This window comes from Sinocyclocheilus anshuiensis, unplaced genomic scaffold, assembly GCF_001515605.1.
Source record: "Sinocyclocheilus anshuiensis isolate Anshui unplaced genomic scaffold, SAMN03320099.WGS_v1.1 scaffold502, whole genome shotgun sequence".
NCBI classification, from domain to species: Eukaryota; Metazoa; Chordata; class Actinopteri; order Cypriniformes; family Cyprinidae; genus Sinocyclocheilus; species Sinocyclocheilus anshuiensis.
In genome coordinates, this window is record NW_015544194.1 from 406,899 (window position 1) to 421,132 (window position 14,234).

Here is a 14,234-nt window from a genome sequence, read left to right on the forward strand (position 1 = left end):
TAAACACCAATCAACGAACACTACCACAGTTGGCTAATCAGCTCAAGACAAAGTAATTGTATGTTCATAATCATGGTTTTTCAAAGATCATTAACCTCATTACAATGAAGCCAAATTGTTCAGGAAATCAGAAATAAATAAATACACAACTTAATTTTGCAAATAAAAGAATGTTAATGTTGTACATGTTATAATGACTAATTTTATTTTATTAATTTTTTTCTGCCAATGCATGTGTCAAAAACAGACTGGCACAGACAAATAACGTTAATTAAATCTGACCTGAAGTCACAGTGAGGTTCCAAAAGCCAGACGCCATACACGCTTGCAGAAGCTGCTAAAAATAAGAACATACAGCTATATGTTCTAATTAATTTCATAGTTCCCCCAAAACAATTTTACGGAGGACTTCAGGAAGTCACCTGTAGGAGAAAAAAAAACAATCCGTGGCGACGGTTTTGCAATCCGTCCCCTCAGTTTATAAACCGTACTCACGAATTCTTAAACTGTTCCCTCGGTTTAACAAATCGTGCCCACGGATTAATAAACCGTACTCACGAATTTCCAATCCGTGCGCACGAATTCTTAAACTGTTCCCTCGTTTTAACAAAACGTGCCTACGGATTAATAAACCGTATTCACGAATTTCCAATCCGTGTGCTCAGATTTTGTAAACTGTACCTTCGGTTTTTGAATCCGTACCCACAAATTCATAATCCGTGCGCACGCTTCCGCAATCCGTTCCCTTGGGTTTGTAAACTCGTGGATTTGTGGCCCCGCCCCCACCGGCAGTTTCAACCACGGTGCGGGATGCATAGTATTGTGTTTATTAAACATTATTTTTCATAGTAGCCTATGAGACCATGATCCGCACTCACAAAATAGTCTTCTTTTTAGCGTTTATTTTATATGAATCACCAATAGGATAAAACACCTCCGCCTGTGTTTTATAGCCTAAAATAAACGCTAAAAAGAAGAATAGAACATTTCCTGAATTAAAAAAAAAAATAATAATAATAATAAAACGATAGAGTTTCGAGAGAAGAAGGTAAAAAGCAATACAAAACCAATAATGTACCGGTTATGTTGTCATTCCTTTGCTCTCTAACTGAATGCAATGTTATAATAGGCCTAGTTATTTAATAATAACTTTAACAGTGAAGCATGCATCTAACTCTGGGGGAAAAAGCTTAGTATAATAAAATCACCTAAATAAGTCTGTGAGTGAATGAATGAATGAATTAAATATGTTAAGAATGAATAGTACACAAACACATTTCCAAAACTGTGAAAGGTTATTTAAAAATAAAGCATGCATGAATTATTTTATGACAAACATTTTACTAGGCCTCAACTTCCTAAACTACAGTTCACGGTGTCTGTACGATTAATTCCTACAACTACTTTTCAATATTTGAACATTTTGAAAAGGCATTTTCAAATTTGTCTATTAATAATTCAAAATTTAACTAAGAATGTTCAGTGGTGTCATGTTTTTGTTTGTGTGAGGAAATATAATTTTAAGGAGCCTGCATTCATGCCCCCACACGGAGCAGCCTCCGAGGCCGCGGCCCCAGCCCCTGCCTCTACGACTGGAGCCATAGTACCCCCCCACCCCAAAAAAAATACTTGGGGAAATTTAAGGGACCTGGAGCCCTCCCTGGGCTTAACGGGGAATCAGGAGCCCTCCCTGGGCTGAACTCGGGAACTCGGGAACTGCCGGCGGATGGGTTCCGGATCGGAATCGGAGACTCTCCAGACACAGGATGACTGTCTCCTTCCAGTCGAGGTCGGTCGTGTCTGGGCCTGAGCCAACGCGATAAACGTTAAATGTTCCTCCATTTGGGGATGTGGAGGAACGCACGGGAAAAACAACAAAAGCATGTTTTCTGTAAATACACTAAAAAGTCACATTAAAAGTATGCTTGTGTTTAGCATATCCCTTAAAAGTGTAACTAAATATATATTTATTAACATAGTATTTCTACTATACTTTTTAGAAATATACTAATAGTGTGCTTGAGTTTAGCATATTCCTTTAAAGTGTAACTAAGCATATATTTATTACCAAAGTATTTCTAGTATACTTTTTATAAATACATTAAAAGTATACTTCTGTTTAGCATATTTCTTAGAAGTATAACTAGGCATATATTTAATACAAAAGTACTTCTAGTATACTTTTTAGAAATATATTAAAATGCAATTCAATATATTTTTATTGCACTTCAAATAAGCATGTTGGGAATACAAATGTATTATAAACATACTACTTGAATTTCAAGTATATTTTTAATACATTTAATACTACGTCTTTTTCACCTGGGCACACACACACACAAAATCATATAATTCATAATTTCCCATGCCAAAGTGGGGTTAAAGGAAAGGCTGAGTAGTACTTTTTCCTCAAGGGCTCATAAAAGCCTCACTATGATTAAAATCATCTTAGTGCTGACAAAGATACACAGAACCCCTAAATCAGGTTAGACCTCCACAGCCACCTCAAACCACCAATTTCTATTCCTTCGTGTCCATTTGTCCAAAATGCTGAATGCGACCAAACATTTAGAAACTAGACACTATATGACTTGAGTGTCATATAGAGTTCAATATGAATGAGAGAGTTCTGTAGGGTTTAAAATGCCATCCTTTACATGAGGCTATTACAATACACAGATATAACTCACAACCCTTAAGGCTGGAATACACTGCACAACTTTTAAAATCTCAACAGATTTTAAAACGCTAGGCATTTTAGGCAAAATTTTTCTATTTTGTAAATAGCTACAGAGGAAAGACTGGGCATCATACACTAACCGACTGAGCATCATACACTACCAGACTTTAAATTCGTTCCAATCACAGCAAACTCAAGGCGTGTGACAAATGAAAACAATGCGTTCTAAAATCGGCTCAAAATATCAAACATGTTTGTGAGACTGAAGTTTGAATTGATGCCTTTTATTTGCATGACACATTGACATTACAGTACAGAATGGCTCTTTCGTCATTATCCGGAACACTGTAAGCATTCATTTCATGTGATAGGCTCTCTGGAGCACGCACAAGAGAGAGACTGTAAATTTTTGAATGCATACAGTACATTTTCTGTTTTGGAGCACATTAGCTTATAGCATACATAAGCTTAAGGCTAACATATTTATAATAAAAGCCAAAAACATCTAATTTCATGGGACTTTAAAAGAGATACAAGTGCCAGAACAAAACAAGAAATTTAAATGTATCGTGCTGGTATATGAGAGTACTGTTATTTTTAATGAGACTCATCCCTTGAGCCAGTTACATGCCTGGATCCCCACAGGGGCACTGAGAAAAAGAGATTATATTATGCATGGATGTCAACAATCCACTGGCATGGAATTAGTCAAAACCCTCATTTAGAGAGCATTTTATTTAAAGGGATATTGTGAACAGGGCAAATCCTGCTGGGCAGATATGCATAACACTCACTAAACAGTACTTTTAAAAGCATAGCACATCAAACATAGCACACATCAACTAACACATCAAAGCCAAGTGTAACTACTTTCACCTTAATACTTGAAAATGTGTTGATTATGATATAAAACAGCTCACTCACCCCCAAGCCCTCCTCCTGACTTTCAGCAGCATCCTTATGCTCAAAGGGGATGAGAGATGAGGGGAGGTGTTTCTTATGACTGGACCCCATCCCGTCTGCCTGCCTCTCCATATCTGTGGGGGAAAAAACACATTTTAGTGTTTAGAAAAAAAGTACTGAACAGTGTGTGCAATTTCATCAAGCATGAGAATAAACCAGCCACTTATGCAAATTTTGTCCATGCATTTGTTCAAAAAATGTTAATTTTTTTTCAAATGTAAACATTGTTATTTATAAAATAATTTAAAAATATGAAAAAATGAGCGAGAGACAAGTATGCAAAATCAGGTTAATTATAGATAAGAGAGGGCACGAATAATGAAAAAGCTAAAATAAAAGCACCGCAAATATAAAACTCTCAATCTTGAGGCACTAAAGGAAAAGAAAGCAGAGGAAAATTGGGAGACTGGATGCCATTTTATCATCCAAGGAGCAGGGTGCCTGTCCCACTGCATCTGGCACTAACAAGATTACAGGCTGGCAGATGGAAGACAGATAAAGCATCCCCTTTTTTCCCTGATTTCTTCCATTGAAAATCTTTTCATGTGATTAATAGGTGGTTAATAGTTGAAGTCTGAGGAGCCTGAAAGGTTGTCAATGTCAGCACTGATAGAGGAAAGCCAATGCAGAAGCAACATGGGAGAACATCAAACATGTCAAGAAGTCAGTTGGTTTCTTTTTATTGCCGGAGACATGGCATATCTTTCCATCCCACTTCTTAAGCAGTGGTGTTGACATGAAGGTCACAGAACTAGGATGATGGTCAAAAGGTTTGTAGTTTGATCCTGAGGGCTGTTGGGGAGACAATACTGCTTAAAACCAGTTAAACTCTGCGGACCCGGATACGGGTCCAAAATGACGTTAAAAATGTTTATGCTTCACTTACATAGCCTTCCTTATATGGTATCAGCCCATATATGGGTTCATTTGAAAGCTTGGAGTGTCTTCTTTACAGCGAAAATACCAAAAAACGCGCCGAGCTTAAGTGGTTTTAATAATAATAGAGATACTTACAAAACAAATCTGGTGTCCTTGCATAAACTGTGCCACGATGAGACATCATGCAGTGGCTACTGTACACAATGTCTCCTTATACTGACTTTACAAAAGCCTGTATTTAAGGACCTTGACACCTGAGCAGACAGCATAGTTAAGAACACAAATAACTCCCACTTGGTGGAGAATCAAAAGAGTTAGGATCAATCTAGGTCTCCTCTCCACAATCACCCCTCAAAGGTTAACGATGATGACTAGCTATTTGTCCCATCAATTTGACCACCTATTCAAAGAAAGCAGCATGTCTACCAGACAGTATCACAATAATATTTTCTCATTTTACTTTAATCAAAAAAGCATATAAAAATTGTGTATGCATCTGGGTCTTAGGATTCAAAAATTAAATTCTCTCTCAGAAATGAATGAGGCTTTTTAAATCTATAGGCCTGTTCGGCGAGAGTATCCATCTCCAACTGGAGAGTTCAATTCCAAACACATACTTCAAAAATTCATTAAATCTTGCATGAGTGCATCACTCTCTGAATATCTACGATGTAAATGAAATACATCATTGACTCTACAAATCAAACCAGTGGAAAGTGTAGCGAAAACTTTTTTACAAGACATAACAGTCTTAAATTATGTGTGAATGAACACACCAGTTTCTAGCTACTGTCTTCCATCTTTGAATCCTCAAGAACTCTCTTCGCATTCAGAGAGGCTTTGTCTTCTCCTGGAGAGCAGTGTTTAATCAAGGCAAACTACACCTGGGGAAAATCAGAACTGATGCTTGTGTCTCTTTAAGTGGGCTCACCAGGATAAAATCTGTCCCACTCTTCAGATTGAGATGAACTACACAGACATAAAAGAGAGAGTGAGGTCGACACAGATGCAAAAAAAATATTTCAGACCTGAAGGCAACTATTATGGCGAGAACACCAATGATTAAAGTATTGCTAGACAAATGACAAACACCACTTAAATGAGTCAGAGAGAATCTGAAGACTGACAGATGATTATAAACGACTTATGAGACTAATGCGAATAAAAACCTGTTTCATGTAAACACTGCATGATTATGCTCACAAAATATGACAATTATAGGCACAAAAAGCCATTTAAACTTTTAGAAAATTGTTAATTGGTATTTACATAGTATTCTGATGTTCATGTCAAAATAACATGCCATGGCACTATAGTTTTGGTTTTCTTTTCCATTGCCAATGATTTTTCAGCGCTATAAATGGCAAAAAACAAAAAAACAACTATGTTACTGTATTGGATCAGGCCAATCATTTCACTGAATGAATCACCGAATGCATCAGAGCAGTTGAAATAACATTCAGTCATTAAATGTTGTCAATTCAAATAATCTGACACACATTCAGTGATTACTGAACATAAAGTCTATCAGTCATATCCGTCTTTACATGAAGTATGTTTTGTGTACTTAAGGTTGTGAAACTTCAATTAGTTAAATTACAGACTGGCTGTGAAGGTTGGAAAATGGTCCCCCTGCTGCAAGAAAAGAACTGTTACTATTTTGATGTTCTTTGCTAGAAAACATGTTTTTCTGCAGTACAGAGTCAAGCTTCTGTTGCAGGTGTTGATCTTAATATCTTTTTTATCACTGGAAACTGATAGGATGCATTCGTAGGTTTGCTTGCAATTAATTTTTGGTAAAATCTGCTTTAACCAGTGCACACTTTTTTCTGTGTTATAACGTTTCCATCCATCGTTGTTTTATTGGTGTACAACAAAGCACCGAAAACACTTCAGCTTGTGAGTGAGCTGTGAAAATTATTCAGAATGTTTTTCGAACCAGTTTGGCAGAAAAAAAAGAATCAAAAGAGTGAATGATTCGTGAATCAGGTATCTCTAGTTCAGCTCCTAAAAACCTAGGTATACGGTCATCTCCCTTAAAAGGAGGTGGTGGCAACAAAAAGCATAATTTTAAGTGCACAGTGTGTTCAAAACATCAAAATTGACTTTTGAAATTGAAATTGGCTCCCCCATGAGATGGTGCCCTAGACGGTGGACTACTGCATGACACCTAAGTTGACTGGTGCATATGAAAGAAGTGAAAATAATTTTTAATACTAAAACTTTTTTCTACAAGTCAAATTAATTGTTATGATAGGAGGTTAAAATAGTTTTATTTCAAATAAAATATGTCTAGTATGATGTATGTTGGTGAATTATACCTGTAAAATTTCTTGGTTAAAGATTAACTATTAATTAAATTAATACATGTTCACAAAAAATTCATTTATGTTTACATTTTATTTGAAATGTAAATTATTCACATATTCCCCAATGAATTGTATCCTTCAAAATGACACTGCTTAGTTTTGTCACCTTTTTTAGAAGCAACATTTATAAGTTTCAATATATTTATAGCAGACTTCCAGAAATATAATTAGGTTTATTATCGTTACTTCTATCTCATTTGTCCTTTATTAGAGGACAACTTAAGTAAAAAAGTTTTACCTCACTTTTCCCTATATGTCATTGATTTGCCCTAGAGAAAATACAGTTACTCAGACTCAGGGAAGCCTCATCTCATCTTGCATTTAAAAGAGGTCCTGACCACTGTGATTTCTCTGCAAGCCACCATATTGTCATTGACAGAGGAACCAGAAATGTGATGAGCAGGTTAATGAGAAGCTGTGCGAATAAAGAATGTGAAAATATCCCAGTAAAATGGTAGCCTGTTATTAGAGAAAACGTGGTCCAATCATTAAGCAGGTATACAGTAATAATCTGGGTAATAATAAGTAATCAGTAATAATAATAATAATAATAATAATAATAATAATAATCAGTAATAATGTTATCAACACGGACTGTATAGATAGTCTATGCTATTACTATATGTCAGCTAGGAATGCACCGAAATGAAAATTCTAGGCCGAAGCCGAAGCCGAAGCCGTACAAAATGAAACACTGGGCCGAAGGCCGAATACCGAATACGGTTTTTCACATTTTTCCCCCATGTAGGCCTATTTTGCCATTTTTTTCACAATTGCATTAATTAAATTGCCAAAATGTGCTTTTTACTGTTTTGTCCTGCTTTTCAAATACAAAAATCAATTACAAAACAACAATTAAAAAATATTTACTTAACACTGAACATTTTTTTAACATTCTAGCAGACATTATACCAACAAAGCACAATTTAGCTTAAAATTAATAAGTTAGTAAAATAATATTTTTTGGCCATTTTTGAGACTTGAATCAGGCATGTATTTTTTACTGTACAAATAAAGGCAGCCTTGCTGAGCAGAAGTGACTTCTTTTAAAACATTAGAATATATTACAGATCCCAATTTGAACACTATGTGTGACTGTTATAATAAATGTATTAACAGAGCTGTTGTAGGGTAATTATTATTATCATCATTATTATTGTCTTACTTTTTTATTTTATTTTACATAACAACAGTAAAATTACCATACTATCATTTATGAATGTCGATGGAGTTGTTGCTTTTTCTCGACTTTTATTTTGGCAGAAACCCACAGGAAGATCTCAGTGCTTCGTTCGGTTCATATTATTCGGCCTTTTCGCTTATTCGGCCGAACACTGAAAGAGATTTTTTTTTGCTATTTTCGGCCGAATAATTTCGGTTGCCGAATATTCGGTGCATCCCTAATGTCAGCATTTATGTATATCCTTCTCAGGGATTTTTTTAGTTATATCTAATACATTGGACACGTAAATGAAACATAATTGAGACTCTACCTCTGAGCAATAACATTTTCCTCTGGGAGTGCTATACATATGCATTAATGGAGAAACTGAAGCATCTTTGAGGCACAAACCAAACCATCTGAGATTTCTCTAGTCTTCTGACAGAATATATAATATCAGCACAGCTGGTGAAGATAATACATATAATAAGACATATTTCACCTTGATCTATTTCATGTAACATCCTTGTACCCAGATATGCCTGGTACTACATGGTAATTCCTACATTTCTTGGTCATTTGTTCCTTGACTCTTATGCGCACCGATTCACAGAGGAACATAAAAATGCAGCATATTGCCACCAATAATGCTCCATTTATCTGGACAGATGGCTGATGGGAAGGCTTGATTTGTCAAGCGAGGGAAGGAAAATTCACCATCTTTTCACACAAAAAGACAAAGGTAGGGTGTAAAGAAAAAAGAGTTTGAGGGACGTTTGTATTGATCTTGGTGTTGACCTTGAACACAAAACATTGATTTATTTATGTGACTGTGAAGCTATTGATCTTTTTGTCAGTTTACGTAAGTGAGCTCTCCTCAGAGTCTGCGAGTATGAGTTTGCCGTCACGGATTAAGCTGAATTAAAAAGATTTGAAATGGAGAATTGCCATCAGCTGAACAGTTTGGTCTGAGGTGAGGCATAAGATGCATCTGGTGACGTTCTGTTTGTTCAGATGGAGGGGCTTGGGAGTGGTGTTGTTGTCGAAAGGGTAAAAGAGTGTCTATAGCTGCAGGACAGGAAACTAGACAATTGAGTTTTGGCAGGCATTTTATCTTCTGCATCATGAAACCCACATACACAAGTAGTCGTGCTTCCCTGCACAGTGGGTTTTCACAGTGGAGGCAGAAGAGCAATCAGCAGTGGTGTGAGCATTCATGCCTTCATGCCTTCATGCTCGAATCTAACAAAACATCAATTCCACGCAAACTAAGACAGAAAAACCTTATAGTATATGCATGGAAATGTATTTGGGGTTCTTACATATACAAATATGTATAGTTTGAGGATTTAAAAAAAATGAATACTTTTATTCAGCACTGATGCAGTAAATTGACCAAAAGTGACAGTCAAAACATTTATAATGTTACAAATAGGGATGCACCGAAATGAAAATTCTTGGCCGAAGCCGAAACCGAACAAAATTTAACACTGGGCCGAAGGCCGAATACCGAACACGGTTTTTCGAGTTTTTTTCCCCATGTATTTTGCCAAATTTATTTTCACCATTGCATAAATTAAAAAGCCTTTGTCTTTGTCAAGTTTTGTCTTGCTTTTCAAAAAAAAAAAAAAAAATTACAAAACAACAATTTAAAAATATTTAACACTGAACATTTTTAACATTCTAGCAGACACTATACCAACAAAGCACAATGTTGAATGTTGATAAGAGTTCTTGCTTTTTCTTAACTTTTATTTTGGCGGAAACGCGCAGGAAGACCTCAATTAATAACACACACACTCACATATGCTTATTTTTGTTGACAACAGATTTATAAATGAGTCTCATTACGAATACGTCGTATGTATCGCATTGTCACATGCCTTATAAAAATTGATAAAAATGTGACTGAGCAACTGACGACTGTATCAGCGCAGATTTTCCTCGCACTTTGGACTTTGAAGCCTGATTAACAAGCAGATCTGCTGCGAGTTCGTGCAGTGCTGTCAGAATACATGCAATTCACGCGTGTATTAGAAAACATAACGTTCTGCAGTTTATTTACTAATTGTTTAAGGCCATTTGGCAATTTCAATCATCATACAGTAACCAGCAACAATCACCCCTTCCTCTTCTCATCGAAGACATGCTATGCAGTCCTAAACAGTCTCTCGCTGTCGGTGCTTGTAATGATTTTTGCGTCTTTCTCCAACAGTTTAAATGCTTCCACACTGCTGACGTGTGTGCTGCATAATAAAGAGTGCGCGCCTCTCACTCTGCGCTGGTTGCTATTTGATCGCGTCATATAATTGTTCGGTACAATTTATTCGGCCTTTCGCTTATTTAAACACCGAAAGAGCTTTTTTTGCAATTTTCGGCCGAATAATTTCGGTTGCCGAACATTCGGTGCATCCCTTGTTACAAAGTTTTCTATTTCTAATATAATTTGCTATTTTGAACTCTCTATTTCTAAAAGAATCCTGAAAAAAAGGCACCTGTTTCCGCAAAAATATTATGCAGCACAGCTTTTTTTAACATTAATAATAAAATGCTTCTTGAGCCCCAAATCAGCATATTAAAATGATTTCTGAAGGATCATGTGACATGTGACTCATGACTGGAGTAATGGCTGCTGAAAATTCACCGTTGCCATCACAAGAATATCTTACATTTTAAAACATAATAAAATAGATATTAATCACTTAAAATTGTGATCATAAAAAATATTTTTGTTTTTCCTGTACTGATCAATTAAATGCAACCTTGGTGAGCATAAGAGACTTATTTCAGAAATATAAACAAATATTAATAACCCCAAAATGAATAACACACACACTCACATATCAAAACTAAAATGTCTTCCCTAAACTTTCATGCATGCACAAATAAATACTAGATTTTAATTTTAAACCTTACAAAACTAAAGACTGAATGCACAGATTTTTTCCTAATTGCAACAAAAAACAAATCAATCAATAATTCAAGTGTTTCTAATTAGTATTAACCTCTCCAGTAGCGTGTTCCTGCTTTTTGCCAATAATATCTTTACATAACTTTCTAAAGTACATTAGTGCAGCACTCTGAAGCTATAAAATACTCAACTGAAATGATTGCTTCCAAAAAACCCTAGATCTGTCACAGCAGTTCTACAGACACTTCAGAGTTTCAGAATCAGCAAAATCTCATATGTGGAGCTTTAAATAGCCCTAACAGCTATGACGAAGAGGCTAGTCCAGCTTTTAGGCTTCACTACACACAGGTAATTGAAAACTAATCTATCTCTGCAGCCTATGCAGCAAAGCGGCCTGAAAAAATTACAGATTTGCCACAGCAAGAATTATATTCTGCAATTGTACAAAAGAGTATCAGCAAGAGCAGAGGTCACCCTCAGATCCTCAAAGGCCCATTTCAATTAGGCCTACCTTGCACTTGTAAATGATTTAAATGTTTCAGCATGAACTGGCTTGTGCATTAATGAGAAAGGCTAGTGTATTTACATATTAATGAGCTGGAATTCAGCTAACTGTAATTAGTACATACTGTATATGAACAAGCCAAATGCTCAGCAATCTCTCTCATTAATCTCTATGCAAATGAATCCAATTTGATGGTGTAATCTGGCCAAGTTTCAAAGCTTCTACAATGAGTAAACAGTTGCATTTGGCTCCAAACAAAAACCTTCATTATTGTGTGCAAGTAACTGGAATTTGGGCGGATAATTGTGTTTTTTTTTTCCCTTCCTCTGAGAATTGTCTGCACACGCTACTGGTTACCTTTTCTTATTTTCCCCCCAAATGAAAGTCAATATATCTTCATTGATGGCAGAGCATGAGCTACTGAAGCAGAACAGACTCCCCACTAAAGCAGAATTTTTTTATGTACTTAAATAATCCAGAAGAGTAACACGTGGACTTTATATGTGAAGACTAGACTTGTGCCGGTATTCGGTAATGCAATATATCACGGTAATGAATATGCACGGTATTGTTATCGTGGGCACTTCTAAATACCGTGAATAATTATATATTTCAAATTATTCCGAATTTTGAATGCATTTTAAGAATACTTTTCCCATCAACTGGTCAAAATGCACAACACCGCTGTATGCTGCCTGAAAGACGCATGCGCACTCTGATGTAAACATGCGCGGATGAGAAGCACATGGCGGAACATGTGAGAGACGCTCTGGATGAAAGCGCACTTTCACTCTCTGACAGCAGATGGCGCTAAACTGCAGAAATAATAATAATAATAATTCATTTAAATGCAGCCGTTACCCCGGAAACCCTGTAAAACAAAGCAGCTGCACTACATTCTGTTTCTGAATCGTGTTTAAATTATTTAAACAGCCATTCAGATTTGTGTATTTGCTATGATGTTCATCACAGAGCCAAATACTTCAATATTTAGACTTAATAGGCTATTTATTTTCAAACTTTTTTTACATTTTAAAATTTGATACCAGCATATCCCTAGTGAAGACACATTAGAGATATCAAATATGGAGAATTGATTGCAGGGGAATGTAGAATATCCAGCTAGGGATGCAGAACAGATTCTTTCAGACAGGTTTTGACACTTGCTGTCTGAGCTGGGATCAGTCTGTCTGATCTGTGTCTATTTGATGAAGTGACAGCACACAAAGCATCTACATCATGCCACCCGCTCACATATAAGACAGGTCTTTAACAATACAGACTCTATACAAAGATCATTCTAGCTTAGTGATGCAGGGTGCTGGGTATGATTTAATGATTTGCTGTGGGTTTTATGCTGTCTTGAGGTGTGAGAAAACTGATACGAATGGAGATTAAAGTCAGATATGATTTATTCAAATGAAGTGTCAAATGTTCTTAAAATAATAGGTGGCATTTCACTGGCATACTTGTTTTCATGCTAAAAACAGTGCTAAAGAAGTGATGTCAGGATATATTATATAGGACAGGAAAACATATCTGCGTCTAAATATGACAGTATGAATGCAGCCATACCTTATGAGAAGCTAAATCAAGCCAAGTGTGGGATTACAAATTTAAGAATCTGTTTAAAATATGCTGATCCTATGTTCTGACATAGCATCACATGAAAAACTAAGGTGAAGTACATTGTATTTAGCATTTAAGGTAAATTACATCAGACAAATGATTATCTTAAGCAAAGTGTAGCAAGAGGTTCCTGTCTGTTCCTGTTCTCTTATTGTTAGTCAAATGAACCAGATTACTGAGACTATCACCTTTTGTTTGTAATGGCTCTTGGTGCCTCTGCCCCAGTCTTTGAGTAGTTATACTGATTGAATTAGGACTGGTGAAATGGGGCAGGTTGCTATACCTGAATACTTCATTTGACTGCAGCGCCACGCAGCGCGTTCTCAATAAAGAACTCTGCTGAAGAGTCTCACCCAAGAGTCTCCTGGTCTCTGCTTCAACGAGGAAAAGTTTCCAACAGTTTTGGCGCCGTGACCCGGATAGAGCTCCTCACCTGAATCCAGATTGAAACTTCAAGCTCAACAAAGAAAAACGAACCCATCCTCATGTATGATGTCTGCAAAGACTGAAGTTGTGTTAGAGGATGAAGGAGAAATGACTCACGATTGTGTTACGCTTGCATACGCACCTACGAGTAAAGTAACAGAAACTCCCATAGAGAATGCAGAATTGGAGTTGTTTGTTGATGGTTCAGCTCAAGTCTTTGAAGGTAACAGACTTGAGAATGAACAGTGGTGGTCACTTCCACCACTGAAGTGGTAGCTTCAGGTCATCTTCCAGATCCTTTTTCAGCTCAAGCTGCAGAACTAGTAGCCTTAACTAGAGCATGCACGCTAGCTTCAGGATCGGTTGCAAATATCTACACTGATTCCAGGTATGCTTTTGGGGTAATTCATGATTTTGGTGTCATTTGGCAAAGTAGACAGTTTCTAACTTCTGCTGGATCCCCCATTAAGCATGCTGGATTAGTGAAAGATTTAATGTTTTCCATGAAACTTCCAAAGAAATTAGCGGTGATCAAAGTGAAAGCACATCTCACAACTAATACTACAGAAGCTAAAGGTAATGCTCTTGCTGATATAGCTGCTAAACAGGCTTGTTCCTATGCAACTGTACAAGTGTGTTCAGGTAGTACAGCACAGAAGACAATTCTGCCTCCTGAATCAATTATTGATCTGTACAAAGACGTTCCTCTA

The 14,234-nt window shown here is 36.5% G+C and overlaps 1 protein-coding gene across 1 annotated transcript in view; it reads right to left on the bottom strand.

Annotated features, from left to right (window-relative positions):
• b4galnt4b (beta-1,4-N-acetyl-galactosaminyl transferase 4b) overlaps positions 1–14,234 on the bottom strand; it is an 81,911-nt gene that overhangs the window by 50,437 nt on the left and 17,240 nt on the right. The window contains exon 3 of the mRNA XM_016497083.1: positions 3,605–3,717. Coding sequence (XP_016352569.1) covers positions 3,605–3,717 — 113 coding nt within the window. The remainder of the gene's footprint in view (positions 1–3,604; positions 3,718–14,234) is intronic.